The following is a 26,397-nucleotide window of genomic DNA, read 5'->3' as shown; positions in this document are numbered from 1 at the left end:
TTCATTAACACTGCACAAAAGTAGATTTCCAGCTACGTTTCAATTGATTGCTGCTTAGTCACAAGGAAGAGAAGGAAATCTTTAGACAAATACAAACTGTTGGGATGTTTTCTTGCAGAATGGCATTCCACTCATTTGACTTCTGTATTCAAAAACTGCCTGAAATGCTGTTACATACTTTTGCTAGTTAGAAGAAAGTAAAATAACAGTGAGATAAATAATCCATCTTAATGTGATGTCTAGATTATGCAGATTTTATAAGGAATAAAATTAGAAAATACTGTAGATCAATTTTACTGCTTATTTTTAATGTTGGTACCGTGAATTTTTTTAAAAAAAATTAACTTAATGAACTGTAAATGGTTTAGAGTTATTATCAGCTTAGTGTCAACTTGCAAAGCTTTCCGGACCTGCTCCCAAGTTGCCAAAGACATGGGGATGGGAACCTTGATACTTAGCGTCCTTATAAGATATTAGTATTTTTCATTTGGATTTTGCATAAAGCAGCTTTTAATAGGTAGCTGGTTGTATATTGCTAGCGAGATCTCATTTAGGAATTGATAATAATTAAGGGTTTCAGGTATAATTTCGCTGCTATATAATAATATATGGAGATTCTCAGTCATCCAGGTCATGGTTGCTCCAAAGGTGTTTTTTTCAAGAGGCAACTGGACTTTCTTGTTTTTCTTTGAAGACATTTCACTTCTTATCCAAGAATCTTCTTCAGCTGAAGAAGCTTTTTGGATAAGAAGCGAAACGTCTTCTAAGAAAAACTAGAAAATCCAGTTGCCTCTTGAAAAAATACCTTTGGGGCATATAATAATAGTTTTGCAGCGTATTCAATGGAAGTTTATCCAAAAGTTCTTATTCTATCCTTTTTCCAAATTTTGAATTAAGTAACATTTTAGTAAACTGCGTATTAATAACTATTATCTTAAACTATTTTGTTCAGCATTTCCGTTCATTACTCCATTGTTTGAGTTTTTTCAGTAACTGTAGATAACAATTTAGTATTTATAACCTGTCTCTTTAAAATAGTTCTATTTCTTATAGGAAGATTATAATATAGGGTATTTTTTTAATTCTAACTAATGCCATTGGAATACGTTTTCTGAAATATTCTTTAGATAAAAAATATGACCAACTGAACTATAGTGTCATTCATGTAAAGGTGTACTTTACGGGGACCTGAAAATCTAGAAAAACTTTGCATTAAGTGGTAGCTATCTTATAATGCATGAAAGGAAGAACAATTATAATTGTCTTCAAAAATAATATAGTTCAGTATAAATGTAGACATCTATTTCTCTGTGTGTGTGTGTGTGTGTGTGTGTGTGTGTGTGTCCGTCCGTCCATAGCAGTTTATGCTTTCATGTTGTCCAGAAATTAAACAGAAGAGCAAAACAAGCAACGTTCTGGATAGTGAGCTAATGTGTTGTTCTCTCAGGCCTCTGTTATGAAAAACTTAAATGTGTTTGTCCAGTTTGATTAAATCACTTAGTTTGATCAAGTGAAAAAATTGTGCCCTGTCAGACCTAACATTCTCAGAATTCCTGAGAGCATATGCAGTGGAAAGACAGCAGATGACAAGGAGAAAAAACATCAGAATAATCATAGACACTGATCTCGGGACTTGAGAAGTAATGCTGTTATAGTATGCTTAGGCTCAACACATATATGTCAGCAGATATTGTACATGGCTCATGTAGCCATACTTACTGCATTATTTCAGTTGAAAGGAGGATCAGTTAACAATTTTAAACAATTCAGTTTTATTCATGCCCCATGAATATGTGTGTCACTGAAACAGGATCGTGATGGTTGGGAGGTCGACTTCTTTATTATTAACTTTTAGATAAATAAAGAATAGAAGGGTAAATGAAATCGGAAATATGTTTTGTTTCAAAATCAGAGTACATGCCCAGCAAAATACTCTAGCAATAGGTTCTGAGCTGAGCACATTTCAGTGGATGAAAACTCAAAGCAACTATGTTTTTAGCATAGAAAACTATGCAAGAAATAAACGTTGACAGTGTTCACACTGAGATCCTTGTTTAATGTGTTCTGGTGACTTTTACAGGAAGAAGAAACAAAACTTTGGTGTTAATTCCTGACATTGAACGCACATTTACTGTAGTCTGCACTTGGAGATTACACAAAGAGCAAAAATATCCCTGCCCTGCTTCCCCCCGGATTACAAATTAGTGCTACAAAACTACTGCACTTACTTTAATTGCTAGGCTAAATAAACAAAAGCCTGCATTTATATTAATAAAACCTATACCCTACTACACTATATTCATATTGTGTTTTAGGAGGAATTGAAAAACCTCCATCTAAATCAGAGCTGTCAAACTCCCGGCCCGTAGGTCAGATGCATCACACACTGGCCATGTCCCCACCTGGTTTAGTGAAACCAGTACATCACTTCATGATGACATGGTGACACAAGTTTGACACCCCTGATCTAAGTGTACTCTAAAACTCAATATCAACACATAGGCCACACATAAGTTCAAACAATCAACCCAGGAAACAATATTTCTATTTTAAACACATTCTAAAAGTTTAATATTAACATGACACAAGAAACAATACTAAACTAACTGATATTCTCTGACCAAGTGAAGGATTCACTGTTTCATTGAGTTTTCTATGTTTAGTGATTGCAGGTGCATGTGCGTGCGTGCGTGTATGCATGCGTGTACACACACACACTGTCTTTTAAATGTAATGTTTGGTGCTAAACATACAGGGTAGAAAATATAAACTTTATATTAATTAGTTAATCTTTGGGGTTGTATTCACCTGTGCATCCTGACATGCTGTTGTAACCTCTTGTTGAGATTTAGGATATCTTAAAAACATTTCATTGATCAATTATAAGAAAAGGAAACCAGCACACATAGAACTCACATAGTAAAGTTATAGAAACTGATGTCTTTCAAAGTAACAGTATCATATGCATACATCAGTACAATTAACAGCATAAATGTAGAGAGCCAGTACAGTGGTACCTCTACTTACGAACTTAATTTGTTCTGTGACCAGGTTCTTAAGTAGAAAAGTTTGTAAGAAGAAGCATTTTTTCCTATAGGAATCAATATAAAAGCAAATAATGTGTGCGATTGGGGAAACCACAGAGAGGGTGGAGGCTCTGTTTCCTCCCAGGAGAGTCCTAGAGAGGCCCCATGGAGGCTTCTCCCTGCATTTTCCAGTTACAGTTTCGGAGGTTCGGGTTTGTAAGTGGAAAATGGTTCTTGAGGCAAAAAAATCTTGAACACCCGGTTCTTATCTAGAAAAGTTCGTAAGTAGAGGTGTTCTTAGGTAGAGGTGCCACTGTAGTTCATAGATACCTTGGCATTCAAAATGAGACAGCTTGCTGTGGCCAACTGCTATGGCCAACTTGCCACAGATAATTCACTGCGGAACAATTTAACAATTCAATTTAATTATTTAAATTAAATGCATTATTTTAATTTTTGTCATTTGCATTTCATTTTGTCCTTTTTTCATCCTTTCTTTAATGATTCTATTCCACTATTTCTTCGATATTACTGTAACTCTTGTCCTGCGGCAAGTTGGCTATGGTTAGTTGGCCATAGCGAATTGTAATAGACCAGTTCTACAACTATATTATATGTCTTTCATAATATAATTCCACACATTACCATAGATATTCTGAAGCAACATACAGTTAATATTAGTGTAATTCCTATGTACTTAAATTTAAAACCAACAAAAACTCTTGGTCTTTTATATTGTATGTAGCCATTGTGTGTTGCAATAGATAAATTTTAAATATCTTACAGGCTTTTCGGGAGGATCTGGAATCTCTTATTCAAGAGCAGATGAAGAAAGGAAATAACCCAACCGGACTGCTTGCCCTACAGCAGATTGCAGACTACATAATGGCAAGTTCTTTTGCAGGATTTTCTTCATCACCTCTAAGTAAGTAAAATTGTTACAGTAAAATAAATGGCTAAAAGAATAGCTTTCTTATTTTAGAGATCTTCTACCAAGTCATTCCTTGTCCTTGATGTAATTTATGGGTACTATAAAGTTCATATAGAAACATAGAAACATAGAAGACTGACGGCAGAAAAAGACCTCATGGCCCATATAGTCTGCCCTTATACTATTTCCTGTATTTTATATGATCTTGGTAAAGTCACTGCAAATTTTATTTGGCCCTTTGCAATTTTATTCTTTATAAATATAGAGAGATAAATGATACGAAAAGAGTTGATACATATCCATAACACTGCTGTTTTATTACTGCATTTTTTGGACTATAAGATGCAGTGGAATATAAGACACACCTTACTTTTGGGGGAGAAAAATGTGGGGGGGGGAACCTACCTACCAAGGTATTCATTTGGCTAGCTTTCTTAGTCTGTTCAGTTTCAGCACATTATTTTATCCCCCGGTAAGGGCTGAAAAAGCCTTTTTCAGCGGGAGTAGGAATGAAAACAAGCCTGCAAAGACTTAGAGCAGGAAAAACTGCTTTGAAGGGAGTAGGAATAAAAATAAATGCTGCAAGCCAGGAAGATCATTAGCACTGTGTTAAGGCTGAAAAAGCCTTTTTCAGAAGGAGTAGGAATGAAAACAAGCCTGCAAAGCCTTAGGGCTGGAAGAAACCTTTAGGAAGCCTGGAAGATCGTTAACACCTACTGCTGGGGGGGAAAAGCTACATTCGGAGCATAAGGTGCACCCAAATTTTCTGCCTCTTTTAGGGAGGAAAACTGTGTTTTATACTCTGAAAAATAAGGTACTTAAGGGTATTCGTTTAAAAGTTAAAATAACTTTTTGTTCCATGTTGATAATTTTTTTGTTGTAATGAATCACTGTGAGCTTGGTTTTGGAGGATTTTTTTGTTTTTTGTAGTTGTACAAAACACCATTGTAGTTTTTGTGTAATCATGATGTTTTGAGGAAGAACATTTTCTCAGGCATTTTTATCAATATCATTTTAGGCTCTGGATTGATAACACCTATTAATGATCTACCTGGGATAGATACCACTACATTTGGTAAAGGAGAAAAACTTATTCGTTGTAAATTAGCGAGTTTGTACAGAATTACAGAGTTATTTGGATGGGCACACTTGGCCAATTCATATATCACAGTGAGTATTTTATTTATTTATTAGATTTGTATGCCACCCCTCTCCGTAGATTCGGGGCGGCTAACAACAATAACAAAACAGCATATGACAAATCTAATATTAAAATAACTAAGAAACCCTTATTAACAACCAAACATACACACAAATATACCATGCATAACTTGTATAGGCCTGGGGGGAAAGGAATATCTCAATTCTTCCATGCCTGACGACAGAGGTGGGTTTTAAGGAGCTTGCAAAAGGCAAGGAGAGTGGGGGGCAATTCTGATCTCTGGGGGGAGCTGGTTCCAGAGGGTCAGGGCCGCCACAGAGAAGGCTCTTCCCCTGGGTCCCGCCAAACAACATTGTTTAGTCAACGGGACCCAGACAAGGCCAACTCTGTGGGACCTAACTGGTCGCTGGTATTCGCGCGGCAGAAGGCGGTCCCGGAGATATTCTGGTCCGATGCCATGAAGGGCTTTATAGGTCATAACCAACACTTTGAATTGTGACCGGAAACTGATCAGCAACCAATGCAGACTGCGGAGTGTTGGTGTAACATGGGCATACTTGGGGAAGCCCATGATTTTTCTCGCAGCTTCATTCTGCATGATCTGAAGTTTCCGAACACTTTTCAAAGGTAGCCCCATAATTGGACTTTTATGCCTCCCCTCTCCCAGGACTCAGGGCAGCTTACAACATATAATAAAACAATATATAATATCTTAAATCCAATTAATTAAACTTAATTTTAAAAGCTAAAAAGCCCCAAACCCATAAAAACAGAAGGCCTTTCCCAATCGATCAACTTTCTCTCAACACATTCTGAGTATCCTGAAGGTAACATATTTAATCATTTCTGCTACATCGAAATATGTTCCAGAGGTCTCACTTTTATGAACAATTTTTTAAATATTTAACATACAAACTCACTATAATTTTATTTATCTTCATTTCTAGGTAAGAGTAAGCAAAGAACAAGATCATATTCTTATAATTCCAGAAGGCCTTTCATTTTCTGAAGCCTCTGCTTCCAATTTGGTATGTACTTGACCAAGTTGATATTTTTGTAATGATTTATTTTATTTTATTATTTTATTGACTTTTATGCCGTCTAATCCCATAGGACTCGGCTTTCAGCAATATAATACACAGGTTTATAATGCACAGCAATATAATTCAGATTTTTGTATTTTTTTTAAATCTTCTACCATCTGTATCAGTGATGACGAGCCATATCTGCTGGCACATGAGCCATTGCCTTAGCTCAGCTCCGACATGCATGTGTGTGCTGGCCAGCTGATTTTGGGCTTTCACAGAGACTCTGGGAGAGCGTTTTTGGCTTCCAGAGATCCTCTGAGGAGTATGGAGGAGGGCGTTTTTATCTTCCCCAGTTCTATGGATGCCTTTGGAGCCCAGGGAGGGCAAAACACATGCCTACTGGGCCCACCAAAAGTTGGGAAACAGGCTATGTCTGGCCTCTAGAGCAGTGTTTCTCAACTGGCTGGGGAATTCTGGGAGTTGAAGTCCAAATATCTTCAAGTGGCCAAGGTTAAGAAACACTGCTCTAGAGGGCCTTTGGGTGTGTGTGTATGTGTGTGTGTGCAGGGGAAGCTGTTTTCATGCTCCCCAGGCATTGAATTATGGATATGGGGACTTGCACATGTACGATAGCACCTGCCCACACTCTTTCGGCACCCGAGGGCAAAAAGGTTCGCCATCACTATATTCATGTAAATCCTTGATGGAAATCTTCCAAATTGTTGTTCTTTCCTGCCGGATATGCCTTAGCAACTGGCAGTGACAATTGAAATGTATTCGAAAGAGTTTTACTCTATTGTGTCCCTCATCTTTTGTTCAGGTAAAAGTAAATATCATAGGAGAAGTGGTTGACCAAGGAAGTACCAATCTGCGAATTGACACTGCAGGATTCAGTCCTCATGCAGCCATTTATTCAATGCGCCCAGATGTCCGATGTGTGATCCATATACACACTCCAGCAACAGCAGCAGTAAGTCTCTTGCCGTTTAGTAGGAACATGATGATGACTCACTATTTATAAAAAATCTCCTTTATTATTCAATTCAATTCAATTTATTAGACTTGTATGCCGCCCCTCTCCAAGGACCCAGAGCGGCTCACAACATGCAATACAAACAATATATATACCGTATTTTTCGCTCTATAAGACGCACCTGCTGATAAGACACACCTAGATTTTAGAGGTTCGGGGGGGTGCTGGGAAGCCCCCCAGGCCGGCTGCGATCTTTTAAAACAGCTGCGCCGCTTCCCAGCTGTCTCCTGAAGCCAAACGCCAAAGGCGAACTTCCGCGTTCGGCTTCAGGAGTCAGCTGGGAAGCGGGTTCGGGGGGGTGCTGGGAAGCCCCCCAGGCCAGCTGCAATCTTTTAAAACAGCCGCGCCGCTTCCCAGCTGACTCCTGAAGCCAAAAGCGAATTTCCGCGCTTCAGGAGTCAGCTGAGAAGCGGTGCGGCTGTTTTAAAAGATCGCAGCCGGCCTGGGGGGCTTTCCAGCACCCCCCCGAACCCCGAACCCGACTCCTGACTCCTGAAGCGCGGAAGTTCCGCGGAAGCGCGGAAGTTCGCCTTTGGCTTTTGGCTTCAGGAGTCAGCTGAGAAGCGGCGCGGCTGTTTTAAAAGATCGCAGCCGGCCTGGGGGGCTTCCCAGCACCCCCCGAACCCGGGTTGGGGGTTCGGGGGGGTGCTGGAAAGCCCCCCAGGCCGGCTGCGATCTGAAGCGCGGAAGTTCGCTTTTGGCTTCAGGAGTCAGCTGGGAAGCGGCGTGGCTGTTTTAAAAGATCGCAGCCGGCCTGGGGGGCTTTCCAGCACCCCCCCCGAACCCCCAACTCGGAACCGCGTTCAGACGATTTCCCCGTCCCCGCGCCTACCGCACACCGCAGCCCGACACACCAGATCGCTCGCTCCCTCGCGCGTCCCGCCTGCCCGCTGCCAAGCCCCGCCCGCCGCCAGGCTCCTTCCATCCACTCGGCCCGGGCGGCCGCTTTCCCGGGACGCAGGCGGAGCTGCTGCTCCAGTTCGCTGCCAGTACTGTAGTATCCAGCTTGCACGCATTAATCGCTTTTCCATTGTTTCCTATGGGAAACAATGTTTCGACATACGAGCTTTTCGACTCACGAGCCTCCTTCCGGCACCAATTAAATTCGTATGTCGAGGTTCTACTGTATATCGCCGCCCCCCCTCTGCTCCAGCGCCTCCCCCCCCTCCCTGCCTGCATCTTCGCTCCATAAGACGGGGCTGATTTTTCATCCTACTTTGGGAGGGAAAAAACTGCGTCTTATGGAGCGAAAAATACGGTACAAATCTAATAGTTAAAAACAGTCAACTAAAATCCCATTATATAAAAAACAGTCAGTTTACTCAATCACACCCATACATAACATTTGATGGTCAGAGAAGAAGGTGGCATGATCTAGCTTCCCCATGCCTGGCGACATAGACGGGACTTAAGTGTCTTGTGGAAGGCGAGGAGGGTGGCGGCAATACGAATCTCCAGAGGGAGTTGATTCCAGAGGGCCAGAGCCACCACAGAGAAGGCCAACTCTGGGACCTTATCGGCCGCTGGGATTTGTGCAGCAGAAGGCGGTCTCGTAAGTAATTATGTTCAGGCTTGGATTATTTTGCATTGTGAAGTCGTGTAAAAGTTGGATTCAAGTCTCAATACATTTGCTTTTAAAACATTAATTAAGATGTACTTCTTTAATTGAGCTTTTAATTGCTAACTATTGTTAGTATTTACAGTTTTTATTGCGTATTTTTGTATGCTTTTGTTACTGTTATTACTTGTATAGTACCAGAGAGCCAGTTTAGTCTAATGGTGAAGGCACCAGGCTAGAAACCAGGAAACCATGAGTTCTAGTTCCAATGTAGTCATGAAAGTGGGCTAGGAGGCTTGAACACGTCACACTTACTCAGCCCAACTCACCTCACAGGGGTTGTAATAAGTGGCCTTAAAAAAGGCAATTAGATATTTATTTATATAAATAAATTAGATATGCTTGCTTCTTTGAATCATTTATGAAAGTATATTTTAGAAATTGAAGATTGGAGTTATTTCTGCATAGTTGTAATTGATAGAAAATCCCCTATAGATGCTCTGTACTTCAAGTACCATAATCCAGTTCATTGTTTGCTTGTTGGGATTTAAAGGTGGTAAAATACTTGAAGGATATAAATATTCGTATGTCCATATTTTTACATTTCCCCCATCATAGAAAGCTTAAATGTTTCAAACAGGTGTCTTCCATGAAGTGTGGAATACTTCCCATTTCTCAGGAGGCTCTGATTTTAGGGGATGTTGCATATTATGATTATCATGGATCTCTGGATGACCAGGAAGAAAGAATTGATCTTCAGAAAGTTCTTGGACCAAGCTGTAAGGTATTTCATTCTAATGGTGCATTTGTTTTTGAAAATGTCTACTACTTATGCAGTTTCTACCAATTACAAGTATCTCTGTTTCATAGGTATTAGTCTTGAGAAATCATGGAGTAGTCGCTCTGGGAGAGACATTAGAAGAGGCCTTTCACTACATCTACAATGTGCAATTAGCCTGTGAAATACAGGTAAGAAGCTAACCTATATTTTAAATAGTTAAAAAGTATAAATTTGTTAAACTTCAATACTTTAAAGTCTAATCCTTTTAAATAGTTAAAAACTGTTTAAAAGTTTTAAAACTATGTTTAAAAAGTATAAGCAGATAATGTTTGTTTTTAATGGATTGCTTGATAATAGGATTAATTATTTCTAGGAAATTAGTGGCAGTGAGGGAAAAACCTATTTGTGCTATCATATTTGTAATTTATAAATATTAACAGTATATTAAACAATGGAATATTATATTATTATTAAAAGACAAATATTTAGTTGTTAATCTGTATAAGTTGGATAGCATATCTTTTCCATGCTAATATGCCTAGAATAATGCTAATGCATGTTTTTATTATGGAAAATTCATGAAGTCTCTATATTTACTATATTGTTTATATCATAGGTACATTCCTTATCTGCTTGTGGCATAGACAATCTTCTTATCCTAGACTTACAGAAATATAAACCTTTCACACATCAAGTAGCTGCAGCAGCCGGATTAAGTATGGGCTCTCAGTTGAAGTGGAAAGTTGGCGAGCTAGAGTTTGAAGCACTGATGAGGATGTTAGATAACCTGGTATGTGTAAAAAGACTGATTTCTGGTTCTCAGAACTTGGAATAAGTGCATCCAGCCAAACCACATATCCAACATTCAACCCCAAGGCCTAGGAAAATAGCCAAGTTTTCCTTTAAAAAAAAACCTTCGGGAACATCATCAGAACAGAAATTACATAAATCCTTAGATGGGATGGGTAGTTGGCAGCTATCATTCCAAAGTGCAGGTGGTGTATCAAAAAATGTCTGTTTCAGGGAACTCGAAATGCAACAATTCTGCCTCATGTTTCTAAAGGGATGGAAACCATGAAAGACAGATGGTTTCTAAAATAATTTGACCCCAGTACTGTGATATAATTTATAGATGGTAACCATGCCTGCCTTTTAAGTGCTAACATCACTGCATTATTATCTAAAAAGCTCTTTTGCAATATTGTCACCATATAAATACTGGTGGCTATATTCTGAGAATTCAAGAACTTATCAATTCTTGAAAAATATCTTTTGTTTTTTATAAAAGTAGGTAATTTCTTTCCAATTATTATTTTTCTGTCTCCATGAATATGCAAACTAAATTGTCCGTTATATTTTTAATTTTTTTCTTGGTTTATATTGTGGTTTCTTAATCTATTTTTTGATGATTCTTACTTGTGGGCAAATCATTCCATTCTAATGTCTTGTTATGCACCAAATTTTATATAGTTTTTCCATTAATTTATCCAAGACTTCTTTATAAAATTGTTTTATTTTCATTTCAGGCATAAATTCCTAGCCTCGTGTAAATAACTATCACCCTAACACACCTACCATTGTCATTAGTAGTGTTGAGCAAACCGAACTTGCATAGTTCGGGTCTGTGCTGAACTTTGCGAGGTTTGGCATACCGAACCCTGACTTTTTAAAAAGTCCATGTTCAGGTTCGGCATTCGCTCGAATAATGCAGTGGGCGGGAGGTGGAGGTGGGGAGGGCCCTGACTCATCCCCCCCTGCCTCCCCCTCCTGCCCATCGTCTGCTTGAAGCTGCCGGCCAGGATCCTGAAGCGCTGTGGGGGGTGTCAGGCTCCTGGCCATTGCCCGCTTGATGGAGCCTGACACCTCCCAGCGCTTTGCCTCCCGCCAGGTAAGAGGGCTCAGGAGACAGGTTCTGCCGGGCCGGCTTCTGAAGATCCTGGCGGGTAGCTTCAAGTCGGGAATGGCTGAGAGGGGAGGCGGGGAAGGCTCTGAGTCAGCCAGCGAGCGAGGAGGTGCGTTTGGCTCGAGGAATGTAGAGGGAAAATTCCTTGTCCCGGGTGTGGGAGAGGGTCGGCCCGGGGAACGGATAACCCGCATCTCCTTCCCTCCTTCATCCCTATCTGTTCCAAGCGTTTAAGAGGGGAAAGAAACCCTCATTATGGATTGGATCTTTGGATCTCTGCAAGCCCCAAACTTGGCAGGGCAGGTGAGAAATCCCCCCTCCCTTCCCTCACAGTGCTGCATCTTCTGGGTTGCCATGCCTTAAATCCGTCCAGAAATAGCCCCCCTCCCCCTCCATTTTGCTGAAAAGCCTTTGGAGCAACCGAAAATGAAACGAAACACACGCTTCTCCGTGAAACCAACCCTGTTTTTCTAGCCCTTTCGCGGAGCAATTCCAGATTGCTAAAATCCATAGGAATTCTGCAGATCTTGGAAAGAAGGCAAAGAGGAACAATATGGGGGGCGGGCAGCAGGGATAGGGATGTGTGTGTGTGTTTGTGTGTGTGTGGAGAGAAGTGAAGTCCCAAGAAGAAACTCCGCGTAAAAGGATTAGAAAACATTGACTTCTCTTCCGACCCGTCATCCTTTTCATGTGGAAACCCAAGGTGTAGTGGTTGTACCGGTTGCCGTAAGAAGAGAGAGGCAGAGGCTGGCGGTAGTACGTCCCTTTCGCCTCAGTCAGGCAAACCAGGGTCCCAGCATAGAGCAAAGATATTGACGCGCCCAAGGCAACTTCTCTGGAGATGCCCTTTGCCAGATTCATGATCCTCCCCACAATCGATCATGCAGGTCTCCCCAAAGGTCTGCTGGAAGGAGTTCGGTCTGAGGCTAGTTGGATCTCAGTCTTTTCAGGCTCAAGGGGCAACTCTCCCCGGAGAAAAGGTGGGGTCCGATCTTCTCAAAGGAAAAGAGAGGGAGAGACCCAGGCGAAGAGAGCTCTGTCCAGGGAAGTAAGGGAAGCGTGCTCTCCACTGGCGTTCGAGCTGCTGGTTCCAGTTCAACACTCTTTTGTACCATTTCTTGACATTCAACTTTTCTCCAAGAAGCTCCGGTCCCTAGTATGGGAGGGAAGAGGGACGGGACACTCTCTCTCACTCTCTCCTCTCCTCTCTGGATTAGCATAATACTCCTGAATAGCCGGCCAGCAGAACCTGCCTCCTCACCCCTCTGGCCCGGCATGAGGTGAAGCGCTGTGGGGGAGATGTCAGGCTCCATTAAGCGGTTGATGGCTGGGAGCCGCCGAAATGAGAGAGAACCAGGGGCAGGGATTTTCAGCGGCTCCCGGCCATCACCCGTTTGATGGAGCCTGACACCCCCCTTCCAGCTCTTTGCCTCCCACCGGGCCAGAGGTGTTGGGGTTCGTGTTTAGCGAACCTATCCGAACTCTGATGGCAAGTTCATCTGAACCCGCCGAACCCGAACTTCAACGGGTTCGCCCAACACCAGTCATTAATCAATATCAGTTCTGTTCGTAATTGAGGCTTTATATATGAAACTGCTCTATTTGTCTTTCGTTCTCAGTGAACGAGAACTTGTCTAGATATAAATCAAATATTTTTTATCTTTTCTTCTAATATGTATTTTTTGTAAGCAAATTATAAACAAATTGTTTTAGTTTTTCAAATAATAAAATAATTTTCTTTCTTCAGGAGCATTTGCTCTATTTATATTCCATGCTGGGTTTTTAAATTTCATCCTTTCAAGAGCTGGTCTAACATAAAAAGTAGTTTTTAAAATTTATGTTCCAATTATTTTTCTTCCTTAATTACTTTCGACTTGTCCTAGCTAGCTTTCTCAGATTCTTATTGTTATTTTCCCCTGCTCAATTCCTATTTCGGGTCATTTCATCAATCCTCTCTCACTTCCACTTACATAAGAACAGCTTTGATTTTTTTTCATTATCCCTACCACCCAATATGAGTGGGGAAATTAGTTGGCTAGGAAAAAATGGAGCTCAAACTACTCTTCGCCTTTTCCATTTATTTTTGGATAATGTTGAGGACTTACATGAATCCCAATGGCATTCCTGGAAGAAAAAAAGAGGAAGATTATCATTTTTGTATGTAAACATGAGTTAAACTTATTTAAATGTTTGTGTTTAGTTTATTCACTTTATTTAGATTATTTTTAATGCACAACTTCAGAATGTGTAATGACATGTGGGAATGACCTTGGGAAAATACAGCCTAAACAATGGGTCTGATAAATTAACTCTGTCCTAGCAAAGTTGAGTAGGGATTCTCTCTAGTTGGGAGAGAGAAAGTAACAGACAGGAGAAGTACTCTCTGTCTTGCAATATTCTTCTACTATAACAAAGGTAACTTATATTGATGCTTGGACTACCTCAAAGGGCTGGTGAGTATATTTCCTACAATTTTACAAAAGTGTTGTGTTCTCACAGGGTTACAGAACAGGCTATGCTTATCGTCAGCCCTTAGTGAGGGAGAAACCTCGGCACAAGAGTGATGTTGAAATCCCAGCCACAGTGACAGCGTTTTCCTTCGATGATGATTCCATTCCGATTTCCCCCCTGAAATTCTTAGCACAAAAACAGCAGCGGGAAAAGACAAGATGGCTAAACTCACCAAATACGTATTTGAAAGTGGATGTTCCTGAAGAATCTCGGAATGGAGAAACAAGCCCTAGGACCAAAACAACAGTAGGTATCGCTTATCCAAAGAATTGAAATGGTTTTCCTACTTAGATGTATCTAGATAGATTTTAACTGAAGGCCAAAGTACCTTCAATGAGCAATAAAGATAATTTTAAGCTGAAAAATGTAGGGCAAGTCTTGATTCCTGGTGACTTAATGGCATTTCCCTATCATTATCCCCATAACAATATAGAAGAGATTAGCCCTTTTATACCCTGAAGGTCTCCCGTCTGAATACTACCTACATCTGGCCCAGTAGTGGGTTCTAAAACCCATTGGTACTGGTTCGTGTGTGCGCTCACATGTGCTCGCTACACTTCTCTGCATGCCTCCCACTGCTGGCACTACCGGTTCACAGAACCGAGCCTAACCAGGAATAATCCACTGCTGATCTGACCTTACCTAATATTGTGAGTTCAACCAACATCAATTAGGTGCAGCCAGTTGGCTGGACAGAGATCTGTCTTGGTATAAGGCAATTTATTGTATTAGTTATCTTGTCTTTTTAGACACCTATTGGCATATAATGCAACTATAAATCCCCTATATGGCACGTGGAGCCATATTGAAGGGCACACAAGATTTTGCCATATGTCAGTTCTAGCATGCATGTGTACCCTGGCCAGCTAATTTTCGGCTTTGGGAAAGGCCATTTCGCCCTCTGGACACTTCAGGTTTTCCAAACTTCCAGTTTGCCCCTTGTGCTGTTTTTGCACTCCAGTGTTTCAGGAAGCTTTCCTGAACCCTCCAGAGTGCCAAAAAATAGCAAACCAGAAGTACATTTTTCCAAACATCCGGTATGCCCGTTTAGGCGTTATTTTTCATGTAACAGGCTTCAGAAAGGTCTATGCGCATGCGCAGGGGGCAGCGCAGGGAGTGCACATGTATGGGGGACAGGGAAAGGATGTGGGGATGTGCACGCATGCTAGCACCCCCATACACACCCCTTTTTCCATGCGAGCCTAAAAAGGGTTGATGTCACTGTCTTATACAAACAACTGGGAAATATGGGCAAGAAAGAAAGAATTTAGAAAGCTGCTGTGGCCTAGAGGTGGAGCTCTTGCCTCACAATCAGGAAGTTGTGAGTTCCATCCTAGATAGAGGCAATGTAGGGTCTCCTGCTTGGACAGGGGCACTAGATGAATTGCAAGGTCCCTTCCAACTCTGTTAATATGTTATAATTTCATGCAAACTACTGTACCTCTAAATATCACTGAATTAGGGGATAGTCCTTTGGTCAGAGATAAACAAATATTCAATAGTTTCTGCATAATTTTTATAATACAAAGAATATTTTAACCCCACTGTTCTGGTTCTGTACCTCCTCAATATTGTACGGACAACATAAATAAAAATATGCTTTATACAGATTAGTTTTAATACAATGGAAGTATATGATTAGCTCCACCTGGTGGTGATGAAACAATTCACCCATTTTCATTTTTGTATTTTTTAATTAAATATTATTATTATTATTATTATTATTTATTAGATTGGTATGCCGCCCCTCTCCGCAGACTCTTAATAAAGTACTGCTTTAAGGAAACAACAAAATCAAGACAGCTATCTAAGAAATGAATTACTAAGTGTACATTTTAGTCTCTCATAAGAACAGTTCCTGATTACATATTACACAAAACAATCTTATTATTTAAATACCCTAATTAAATATTTTACATATGATTAGAACTACACAAAATTATTCAAATTAGGGACCATAACCCTAAGAAAATGCTTACTGATAATAATACTATATGTGCCACCTTAACTATTTAAGTGTTGGGGTTGGGGTGTATTTGACTACTACTTTTTTAATATATATTTTTAAATAACAAGTTCATTGCTCAAAAACCTCCATGCCTTCTCCAAACATTAAACTGCATGCATTTCCTTTTCCTATTTTCTTAAAAATCTTCTCTTTTCCCCCCTTTTTCCAGTGGATAAAAGCTGAAGATTCCTCTAAGATTAGTGGAGGAACTCCAATAAAAATTGAAGATCCAAATCAGTTTGTTCCTCTGAATACAAATCCAACTGATGTATTGCAAAAGAGGAATAAGGTGTGTTTTGTTTCATGACCACATTTACTTCTTTAGAAGTTGCTACAAATATTTGATAAATCAGCTCGTTTGCCTAGTAGCCTGTTTCCCTGAAAATAAGACCTATCCCGAAAATAAGACCTAGCATGTTTTACATTTGTGCCTAATATAAGCCTTACTCCTCCCCCCCAACATAAACCCTACTTAAGAGCCTACATAGTTGGCTGCCCGCTCATTCCATTTGGGTGCTCGTGGTGGCGTAGCCACGAGAAAAGGTGGCAGGGTGGAGCTGCCCCAAACTGGCTTACCTCATGGCCCCCACAGCCAAGCCATCGACACGCCGTCACTTGCCTCGCAGTGGCAGCATCAGCAACCATGTGCAGCAGGAGCCCAACTGGCCCTCAGTCCACTTCTTCTTGCTTTCAATCACAGTGGAGTAAGAGGCTGAGCGGCATGCTAGTGCCCTGGCCGCAAGGCAGGTGTCAGGCATTGAGAGACTGGCTGCAGGGGTCCTGAGATAAGCTGGTGCAGGACGCGTGTTGTAGTTCAGCCCACCACTCACATCGACTCTTGGCCATGGTACTGGTGTGTCGCTCAACTTATTGCTCTATTGTGGCTGCAAACAAGCAGAACAAATAGGCCAGCAGCCATACAGGATCCTATTAGATGGGTATGCTGTAGCTACTGCCGCAAGGGTCAGGGTGTGGGTGGCCTGGCTGTGAAGGCCCTGAGGTAAGCCAGTGTTGGGTCTGGTAGACAGCTCCACCCCCCATCTCTTGGTGGCCTGGCATGCCATGCACCTCCTGCCTCACCGCAAGCAAGCAAAAGAAGTGGATGTTATATACAGTGATACCTCGTCTTACAAACCCCTCGTCATACAAACTTTTCGAGATACAAACCCGGGGTTTAAGATTTTTTTGCCTCTTCTTCCAAACTATTTTCACCTTACAAACCCAAGCCGCTGCCACTGGGATGCCCCGCCTCCGGACTTCTGTTGCCAGCGAAGTGCCCGTTTTTGCACTGCTGGGATTTCCCTGAGGCGCCCCTCCATGGGAAACAGCACTCCGGACTTCCGTGTTTTTGCGATGCTGCAGGGGAATCCCAGCAGCGCAATAACGGGTGCTTCACTGGCAACGGAAGTCCTGAGGTGGGGTTTCCCAGCGAGCGGAGCCTCAGCAAAATCTCAGCATCACAAAAACACGGAAGTCCGGAGGTGGGGTTTCAAGGACTTCCCTGTTTTTGCGATGCTGCAATTTCGCTGAGGCTCCGCTCGCTGGGAAACCCCGCCTCCGGACTTCCGTTGCCAGTGCTGGGATTCACCCGTTTTTGCACTGCTGGGATTCCCTGCAGCATCATGGAAGTCCGAAGGTGGGGTTTCCCATGGAGGGGAACCTCAGGGGAATCCCAGCAGTGCAAAAGCGGGCGCTTCGGCTGGCAAAAGGGGTGAGTCTTGGGCTTGCACGCATTAATCACTTTTCCATTGATTCCTATGGAAAACATTGTTTCATCTTCCCTAATGTTTATTTTGGGCCCAAAAGAAAATAAGACCCATTCTTATTTTCAGGGATATTGTTTTATTATTGCTTCAAAGGTAGCTTTGTGGGCAGCAGAATACTCCATATTAACTGTTCAGTGAACCACTTTTGCTTTGAATTTCTATGTTTCCAGAAAATATAAAAGTATTGCAATGTTACTGTCTTTTGCTCTGATGTAACTGAAGCTTTGAAGCTTCCTTTGGTTTTTAAAACAAACCGAGTAGTTTCCACAAGAGAAAGTCTATAACGATAGCACATTTCTGTTTCTTTGCTTCAGTATAGTTAAAATAGTTTAGAGTAGTAGTGAGAAATAACTTTAAAGAAATATTTGTAAGTACAAATTGATGGTTGCTTTTTCTAATGCTTTATTTGACGTTCATCAAATTCAAGATCCACCCTTGATTGTTCTGCCAGAAACATGATGTTTCACGCAGAGGTCTGAGAGTGTTTTGTTCAACATCTGGTAGTAATAAAAAGAATTATACCACTATTCCAAAATTGTTGACTAGGTTCAAAAGAGGTTGCAGTCATACTTGGAAAGGATATTACCCAGTTATTAACTTAGAATTTTATCAAGTTTAGATATGGCAAATAAACTGTTTAAATTACTTTTTTTGGTCAGTGAGTTATAACAGAGTACTTTTATGCCTAAAATATTTTGTCCAGATTCACAAATGCTCCGTTAGCATTATTAGTTAGTTAGTTAGTTAGTTAGTTAGTTAGTTAGTTTGTTTGTTTGTTTGTTTAATTGGATTTGTATGCCGCCCCTCTCCAAGGACTCGGAGGACAGTTAGTTCTGCAGTACTCAAAAGAAAACAGTTAATGACAACTTGCAGCTGTGCAAGCACTTATGGCTAAACTTGGTCAAACTGCAAATATCTGCTTAATAATGGCAGAAACTCTGGAGCAGGAATTATTCATCAGCATGTTTAGATGAAAGCCATAAACATTACCCCAGAAATATTGGGAATTTAAATAGATGGAAAGAAAGCTCCTTATGATATCGAATTAATTAAGTAATTTCTTAGGAATACAGAAAGCTTTCTCATGGGACTGGATACTTCAAAAACTTTTTTTTAATCTCCAGATTCGAGAACAGAATCGATATGACTTAAAGACTGCAGGTCCACAACATCAGTTACTTGCTGGAATTGTGGTGGATAAAAAGCCAACTGTAAGTGTGTCTAATGTTGTTTAAATATGTTGTCTAATTGTGTTCAGTAGCTAGAATACCAAACATATATATATGCCTCTCTTTTATTTTGCAATAAAAAACAGAGCCAGAGTGCAAATACTTTACATGAATATATATATCAGTCATGCAGTTCTTCTGCAGAATAAGTAATTCTGTACATACAAACATTTAAAGTTGTTTGGAGAACCAGTATTGTATGTATGTATGATTTGATTTGATTTGATTTGATTTGATTTTTATGCCACCCTTCTCCTTAGACTCAGGGTTGCTTACAACATGTTAGCAATAGCACTTTTTAACAGAGCCAGCATATTGCCCCCACAATCCGGGTCCTCATTTTACCCACTTCGGAAGGATGGAAGGCTGAAGAATGATGGAAGTATTGTATTGTATCAAGTATTACAGTAGGATATAAATGTAATAAGTAAATAGATTTTGCTTCTCCATTTTAACAATTTTTCTTCAGCCCATGCAGTTTGAAGAGGATGAGCATACCCCACCAGCACCTCCTAACCCGTTCAGTCATCTCACTGAAAAGGAACTGGAAGAATATAAGCAGACAATCGAACGCAAACAGCAGGGCACTGAGGGTGGGTGTTGGTTCAAAGTTTCTATGTCCAAGTTAAGCTTTAAAGATTTAAATTAAATAATATGTATTGACAACTTCAGTTTTAAATAATTTTTAAAAATTTGTGTTTAAAACAAATTCTCATTTTTGGATGAGTCTTCTGTGAAATTGGCATATAGGCATATGTTATCTTGGAGTAGAAGGGGTGAATAAGTTAGTTTAATAGACTAATATCCACATGATTTATAGAATAAATCAAGAAACTGGAAATGCTTTGTTTCCAGGATAATCTAATGTGTGTTAAGTTACCATATCCTCTTGACAGTGAATAGATAGAAGATACATTTGCAACCGAACCTATAAGTCACAAAATATATTTTGGCAAGAGCTTATTTCCTAACATATGGCATTAAATAGGACTACATATGTTTGAAAGAATAGAAGAATTTGTGGGCTTTACAATTTAGTTCTTCCTACTATCAAATTTCTTAACAAATATTCATTTGATTTCTCTACATATATAAAAGATAAATGTCCCTCTTTGTTGGGACCGGGTTTCTTCTATGTGGGAGTGCTTTGCTCATTTATACTTTCAGGCAAGTATCAAATGGACCTTTTGTTCAGGAGACTTCCCTTCCAGGATTTGGAAGAAGGTTATCCCTTTTATGTTGTCATCAGTGCAGTCTTGTTTATAGAGATTTAAATTCAATTTTGATCAATGCAGTTAAAAATAATAAATAACATAATAATAACTAAGTGAAACCTCAGTATAATTTACAAACCCTTTTATATAAATAATTAAGTCAAATATATTAGTAAGCCTGTAAATCTTCCATATTTATATCCAGATCATTGCTTATATCAGTTATATATTAAGGCAACTGATTCCATGGGTTTTTTTAAACTTTTATCTTATTCCTACTGTAAACTATTTCTAGGTGAGATGGCTACCCATTTCATTTCTACCTTCATTAAATTATGATGATGCTTGCATTTAGCTGTTCCAGATATAAGGAAGTCTACTACTATTTCCCTTAGTAATATTAATCAACATTACTTTAATCCAGTCTTCCCTATTTAATTGTCTATTTTTCCTTCCCACATTCTTGGAATACTTTTCTAATAATCTTAGGATAAATTTAAAACTATTTTCTCTTTCTTGAAAACTCTGGAATAAACATAAATAATGTATCCTTTTACATAGGATAATACATGTATAAGTACTGTATGTATAAGACTGGATAAATGAAACTACTCATACACTTGTATTGCTTTTGTATGTTACTAATATAAAAGCAGACAAATACAATTAAGTACAAAAAAGCAGAATAATAATTAGATATTCTTGAACCAGTATGTTAGTCTTTAAAAGACATCATTCCTGAGCGAAATGGTCTGATAGCTGTATGTTCTGTTGCCTGTAGTTATAGCAAGCAATCTTCTAACCTATCAATTTCTTATTTTTGAAAGCGTAAAGATTCAAAGGTAAAATCCCCCTGTATTTTAGCATTTTGTTCACCCATTTTCATTCAAAGCATCTGATAAGGCTTTTTAATAATATGGGCATTACCAATTTACTGTTGTCGCTAACTAGCATTTTCAACACTAACACTGCATATATCGTTTTGACTACTTTAATCACAGTACTGTTACTCAAGAAGCTACAGTATGTTCTTATAGAATACTTTCTTCTAACATTTGGATTCATCTTTGATATAATCTACATTTAATAACCATAGCTTGGTAATAATAGAGTTTATAATCTAATTTTGTGTTATAACATTTGCATGATTAGGTCAATATGGCTAAACTGTTTGCCTGTTTGTACGTACTAATATGTACTGACTTTTTGTGTGTGTTGTGCTTATTTTGGCATGGCTTTTACTAACTCAGGCTCTTGTCCTACAGATGCTGATCAGGAATTATTCTCAGATGATGGGTCTTCTGTTTCCCAAATTAACTCTCAAACTCAGTCCCCACAAAATGTCCCTGACAAATTAGAAGGTATATAATGTAAAGTCATGTGCAGTATTACAACTCTGGAAGGTGTAAATGCTATTTGCCATTGCACTATATTATGAGCCTGTAAATCCTTCCTTACAGCCTATTTTTTTAATACCAAAGATAGATCAAAGAAAATATAGTCAAACTCTGAATATGTGAAGCTTGATACAATATCCATATAAATCATTATGTCATTTGGCCTAATCTCATTCATCTTTCAGAATACGTAGACCACCAAAAAGACAAATTTCAGCCATTGTGTTAATGTATGTCCTACCCTTAATTACAATTTCTCTGTGTGTGTGTCTGTTTTAAAAAAGCTTTGTTCCCTGCATTATGTAGTACAACTTGGTCTACTAATGCCAATCTAACATAACAAACAGGTAATGATGCTGCTTAGCAGAATATACCGTCTAGTTAGAGGTATATTCTATATGTCCAATTGTGTCTGGAATTTGGTTAAAAACCTGGTTCCAGATAGCCAAGGAATATTAATATTACTTAATGTCACTTTAAAGTGAAGCTTTAAAGAGAAAAAAGTAACACAATAAAAAAAGGAACTTAAGTCCAGATTACCAAATTTTACAAAGTCCCAATTTTCAAAAATTCCCAATCCAAAATTGTATTTAGCCCTGTTTAGAATGTTACACAACCATCTATTCTATATAACCATCAATACAAGAAATAATAAAATATCATTTTCCCCCCTTTCAGAACATAATGATAATTACCTACAGGATCCTAACCTTACTTCTTTGGAGCTGCCACTTGTCATGAATGGCAAAGAAGATGTACACGATGTGGAAGAAGATCTTGCCCAGAGGGTCAGCCAGTTAACCACTAGTACTGTAGAGAATATAGAGATTACAATTAAGACTTCTGAGAAGATTGAAGAGACCCTTTCTCCTGAAGGCTCTCCTTCCAAATCACCATCAAAGAAGAAGAAGAAATTCCGTACTCCGTCATTCCTGAAAAAAAACAAAAAGAAGGAAAAGGTGGAGGCCTGAGGTTTCATTGACACTTTAGTCATACATCTAATCAGTTGTGTTAAAATGGTCAAGTAGGGTTATGCAAGAAACTGGGCCTTAACCTAAGTACAGAACTGGAAACAATTACATAGAAACTGGGTTTTAATTAATTAAATGAAGAATTCATCTCTTAATTAGTACAAATAAAATTGTTATGAGAATTTTAAGTATTTAGTAGTTCCACCACAAACTAACACCGGCAGTTGGTCCACTATAATACCACAATAATTTCAGATATCCTTTATCTAGCTAGTTACACATGAAGATTTTTGTTGATTAAAATGTCTTCAGCAATTTCACTATTAAATGAACAGATAGTGTTTGTTTTTAACCTACTGCCACGTTATGTAATTGGGTGTGGGTTTTTTGGATGATTTTGATTTTGTCCCTCAAAGGGTGATGTCTCTCTAATCACACCCTCACAAATCTTGGTCATTTAATTATATAATGGCACATAATTTCAGAAGAAACTGTAAAAGGAATTGCATTTGGAATTTTACAGACTCTGTGAAAGTTGCATTCATCAATAATAACTTTTGCCAAATATTCATTTTAGTAAGATAGAATTTTTGAAAACTTTTTTTATTCTATCAGTTGGGGGCAGGGAGAAAACCCTTATTTTTTAATAAAGGGGATTTTATACACTTAACATTGATAACTTCGTTTAACTATGGCAAAACAAAAAATTTTATATGTTGAAAATTTTGTATACCATTCAATATAAAGTATTATAGGCATGTAAACCAAGCGTTTAACAGTAGAATGTATTCCAGGATGCTTGGTGTAGAGTATACTTAAATATAATTCATAAATCCAGAACTTCTGACATCAGACATAAAGAGCATAAACATTTACTGGATTCAATTCTAAATCTTATTATATTTTTTCTCATAATATTATTGAATGAAGAAAAATAATCTTGATAACATATGATCTTCCAGAAGGTCATATCAAAGTATGTCCTTATTTCATTTAGCCTTTCTGAATTATTTCTACAGAAATTTCTGTTTAAATCTCAAGGTATGAGATAGAGTATAGGTGACAAGGCTACAGAATGACAAAACAAGGGGATGAAAAGTTATCTCACTAGCCAGCAAAATGTCACTATTAGTATACTGTAGTACTTGTGACACTTCTGTAGTCACTTTTTGGATAGTCTTCTGAAAAGTAGTAAGCCCCATAACTGGGAGGAGTTTATGTTGCTGGAATAAGGCTGTACAGTATTGCCATTTGAGTGCAAGGATATGTGGATCCCATGAAATGACTTCGATGCAGCTGTATTTGTGTTGCACTATAAACTGATCATCTGGAAAAGACCATAACCAAATAAAAGAGACAAAACTGGAAAAGGGAAAGTGAGATGAAAGGAATAAGGGCATGGAGAAAAAAATGGTAGTTTATGAATTATTTTTCATAAAATATATGTCATGGAATTGGAGGTATTTTTATTAAATTGATGGAACATCTGTTTTATATTTTAAAATTACAATAGAGGTTAATAGGATCGTTTTAATCTACATTTTGCCTTCTCAATGAATCTTAGAGCAAATTAGTGCTGATTTGTAAGTGCTGATCCTGCCATTTGTTCTTGCTGGTAGTTTTATTTTGTTTTGAGTTAAACAGAAAAAGAAAACAAATCTGTAAATACACACGAAACATGAAAACGAACTATGGCCTTTTTTACATCCATAGGCACAAGAGGAAGTCCATTTTAAATGTGAATGTTACTTCCAGATTGCCGGTTGAAATATATTACCATATATAGATGGTTGAATATGGCCGGGATGTGATTTGGCATGCAAAAACTGAGTATAGCATGTTACAGGGCTGGTGAGCTTTGACTGTGTAAGTGTGGCAATGCAGCGCAGAAGTGAATCTGGAAATGATATTTTAAATATCTCAAAATACTGGAATCGATGTGTTCTCTTAAAAAATAGTGGGACTATCTAAGTTGCTTAATTTTTTATGTTCTACATTTTTTTGTGTTGTGTTACAACATATGTAGAAACAGTAACCTGTGAACTATGCTTTTCATAACTTTAAAATCTATATCTAAATGAATGCAATGTGCATAAATATTTTTTAAAAATGCAACCGTGAACTATTTGCACCTTTTTTCGCTAATGCCTCTATTTACTTGCTTTGGCATATGAATGAGCCAGCCAACTGTGTCCTGTGGAAAAAGATATATAAATGTTGTTGGAAATTGCTTATAGATGTAATGCTAATTAATGTTAAATCACAAATAAACAGTATTTTAAGTAGATGTGTGTGAATTATATCTTTTTCATGGCATTCTTCAACAGAGGAGTATATAACATACAGCTCTTAAAATATATGATTGTAACCAGATAGCTTCTTTTTTAAGTGGAAATTTAGAAAATTATTCAGAAGAATTGCTTCAGATCTTGCTCAAGTGCAATACTTTTCTGAATTTCCTATTTTTTCAGGTTTCTATATGAGCATGAAAACCCCCTGCTATTTTAAGAATTGCATTAATATTAATGAGTGCATTCTTTAAAGTTTCTTATATGGAAACTCAAAAAGAATAGGCTGCTTTAATGAATAATAGAAAAATGCTACTCTTACAGGTAGCAAAAGTTTCACAATCCTACTATACATAGAAATATTTATCAATTATAACTACTGTACTTTAATCATATAAACCTATAAGAATACACATTTTTAGTTTTAGTTATAACAGGATTTTTGTATTGTTAAAGCCAGAAAAAAGAAATAAATACTTTGTATGCTTTTATTGCAACCCCTGCCACATCTGCTTTTATGTACATTCTTAGTAGCTGTTAACAAATTAAAGAGTGCCCTATCAGTGTAGTAATTGTAGTGATATTACATAGATATAGTTGTACAATTCAGAGCTATGCAGACCATGACCATAGGGTGGCAGTAGTTCCTATTTGTAATTTTGATTTATATGAAATTAATCCTTTGAAAGACAATTAGCAAGCTGCTTTCAAAGAAAGTATGTTGAGGGAAGTTCTGTAGGCACCATTCCAGCTGCACTGGAATGAAATAGATGAAAGAGAACAGCTGGCTTTTCTTTTTCTTTTTCTTTTTGATGTCTCTTTCGGCTCAGTTAGGATCCCAGAAATGGAATGTTCTCAGAGGAGTTCTCTCTCTTCCTATACCCATAGAGATACTTTGCTTGATTTTTTAAAAAATTATTAAGCTGGTTTTACTAACTAGGTACCTGAATAGAATATTAGCCTCTTATAAGATGATGGAACTGATATAGTTAACATGCTAAACAGGGCTCCATTTTAGGTCTGTATTCAAAATACTGGCAAGGAAAATAACTAAAACTGAAAAATACATTGCAGTTCTAATGCAGAATGCATCTGCAAAATTATTAAAATTGCCATGTATCTTTTGTAAAATATTTTTATATGTGCTTTGATGCAAACAATTAAAAACAGCTTTGAAATCAAGTTCATAGAGAAATTGAAGCAAACACTAAGATCTAACATAGATTTTATACCAATATAAAAACTATATATTTTTTGGCTAGCATTTCTTTCTAGGTGAAGAAAGCCCTAAAGAGATCTGTAAGATACAATGGAGAAGGTCTTCATCATGTTGGTACTTCGATAAGTCCAGATTGTAGAAACAAGATGAGCTCAGAACCCCCACCCCACCCCCACATCTATGCATACCAAAATAATAGAAAGAAATAGATGACCATTCGAATCACACTATTATAATGCCAAGTTTAGAATAAATTTGGTATAATGGTTAAGGTATCAGGCTACAAACTGGAAAGCCGTGAATTCTACTTCTGCCACAAAACTAGCTGGATGACCATGGACCAATCATTCTTCTCAGCCCTAGGAAGGAGGC

General features: G+C 38.5%; 1 protein-coding gene across 5 annotated transcripts in view; it reads left to right on the top strand.

Moving 5' to 3' along the window:
• The window catches only part of ADD3 (adducin 3), an 86,883-nt gene extending 62,080 nt beyond the window's left edge, over window positions 1-24,803 (top strand). For 3 of the 5 annotated variants that reach the window (XM_070752728.1, XM_070752727.1, XM_070752729.1), the window contains exons 3-15: window positions 3,813-3,951; window positions 4,976-5,127; window positions 6,067-6,147; window positions 6,968-7,117; window positions 9,379-9,522; window positions 9,609-9,707; window positions 10,136-10,309; window positions 13,922-14,179; window positions 16,111-16,230; window positions 18,832-18,918; window positions 19,406-19,529; window positions 21,416-21,511; window positions 22,226-24,803. In XM_070752728.1, the coding sequence (XP_070608829.1) occupies window positions 3,813-3,951; window positions 4,976-5,127; window positions 6,067-6,147; window positions 6,968-7,117; window positions 9,379-9,522; window positions 9,609-9,707; window positions 10,136-10,309; window positions 13,922-14,179; window positions 16,111-16,230; window positions 18,832-18,918; window positions 19,406-19,529; window positions 21,416-21,511; window positions 22,226-22,518 (1,917 nt within the window). In that variant the 3' untranslated portion in view covers window positions 22,519-24,803. The remainder of the gene's footprint in view (window positions 1-3,812; window positions 3,952-4,975; window positions 5,128-6,066; window positions 6,148-6,967; window positions 7,118-9,378; window positions 9,523-9,608; window positions 9,708-10,135; window positions 10,310-13,921; window positions 14,180-16,110; window positions 16,231-18,831; window positions 18,919-19,405; window positions 19,530-21,415; window positions 21,512-22,225) is intronic. The other 2 variants (XM_070752730.1, XM_070752732.1) reach the window with 1 other exon arrangement.
• The last annotated feature ends 1,594 nt before the right edge of the window (window positions 24,804-26,397 follow it).

The sequence above is a fragment of the Erythrolamprus reginae genome, chromosome 5 (genome assembly GCF_031021105.1).
Source record: "Erythrolamprus reginae isolate rEryReg1 chromosome 5, rEryReg1.hap1, whole genome shotgun sequence".
In the NCBI taxonomy this organism is placed as follows: domain Eukaryota; kingdom Metazoa; phylum Chordata; class Lepidosauria; order Squamata; family Dipsadidae; genus Erythrolamprus; species Erythrolamprus reginae.
The sequence above is the reverse complement of the archived record's forward strand: the minus strand, read 5'-3'. Positions and strand labels throughout refer to the sequence as shown.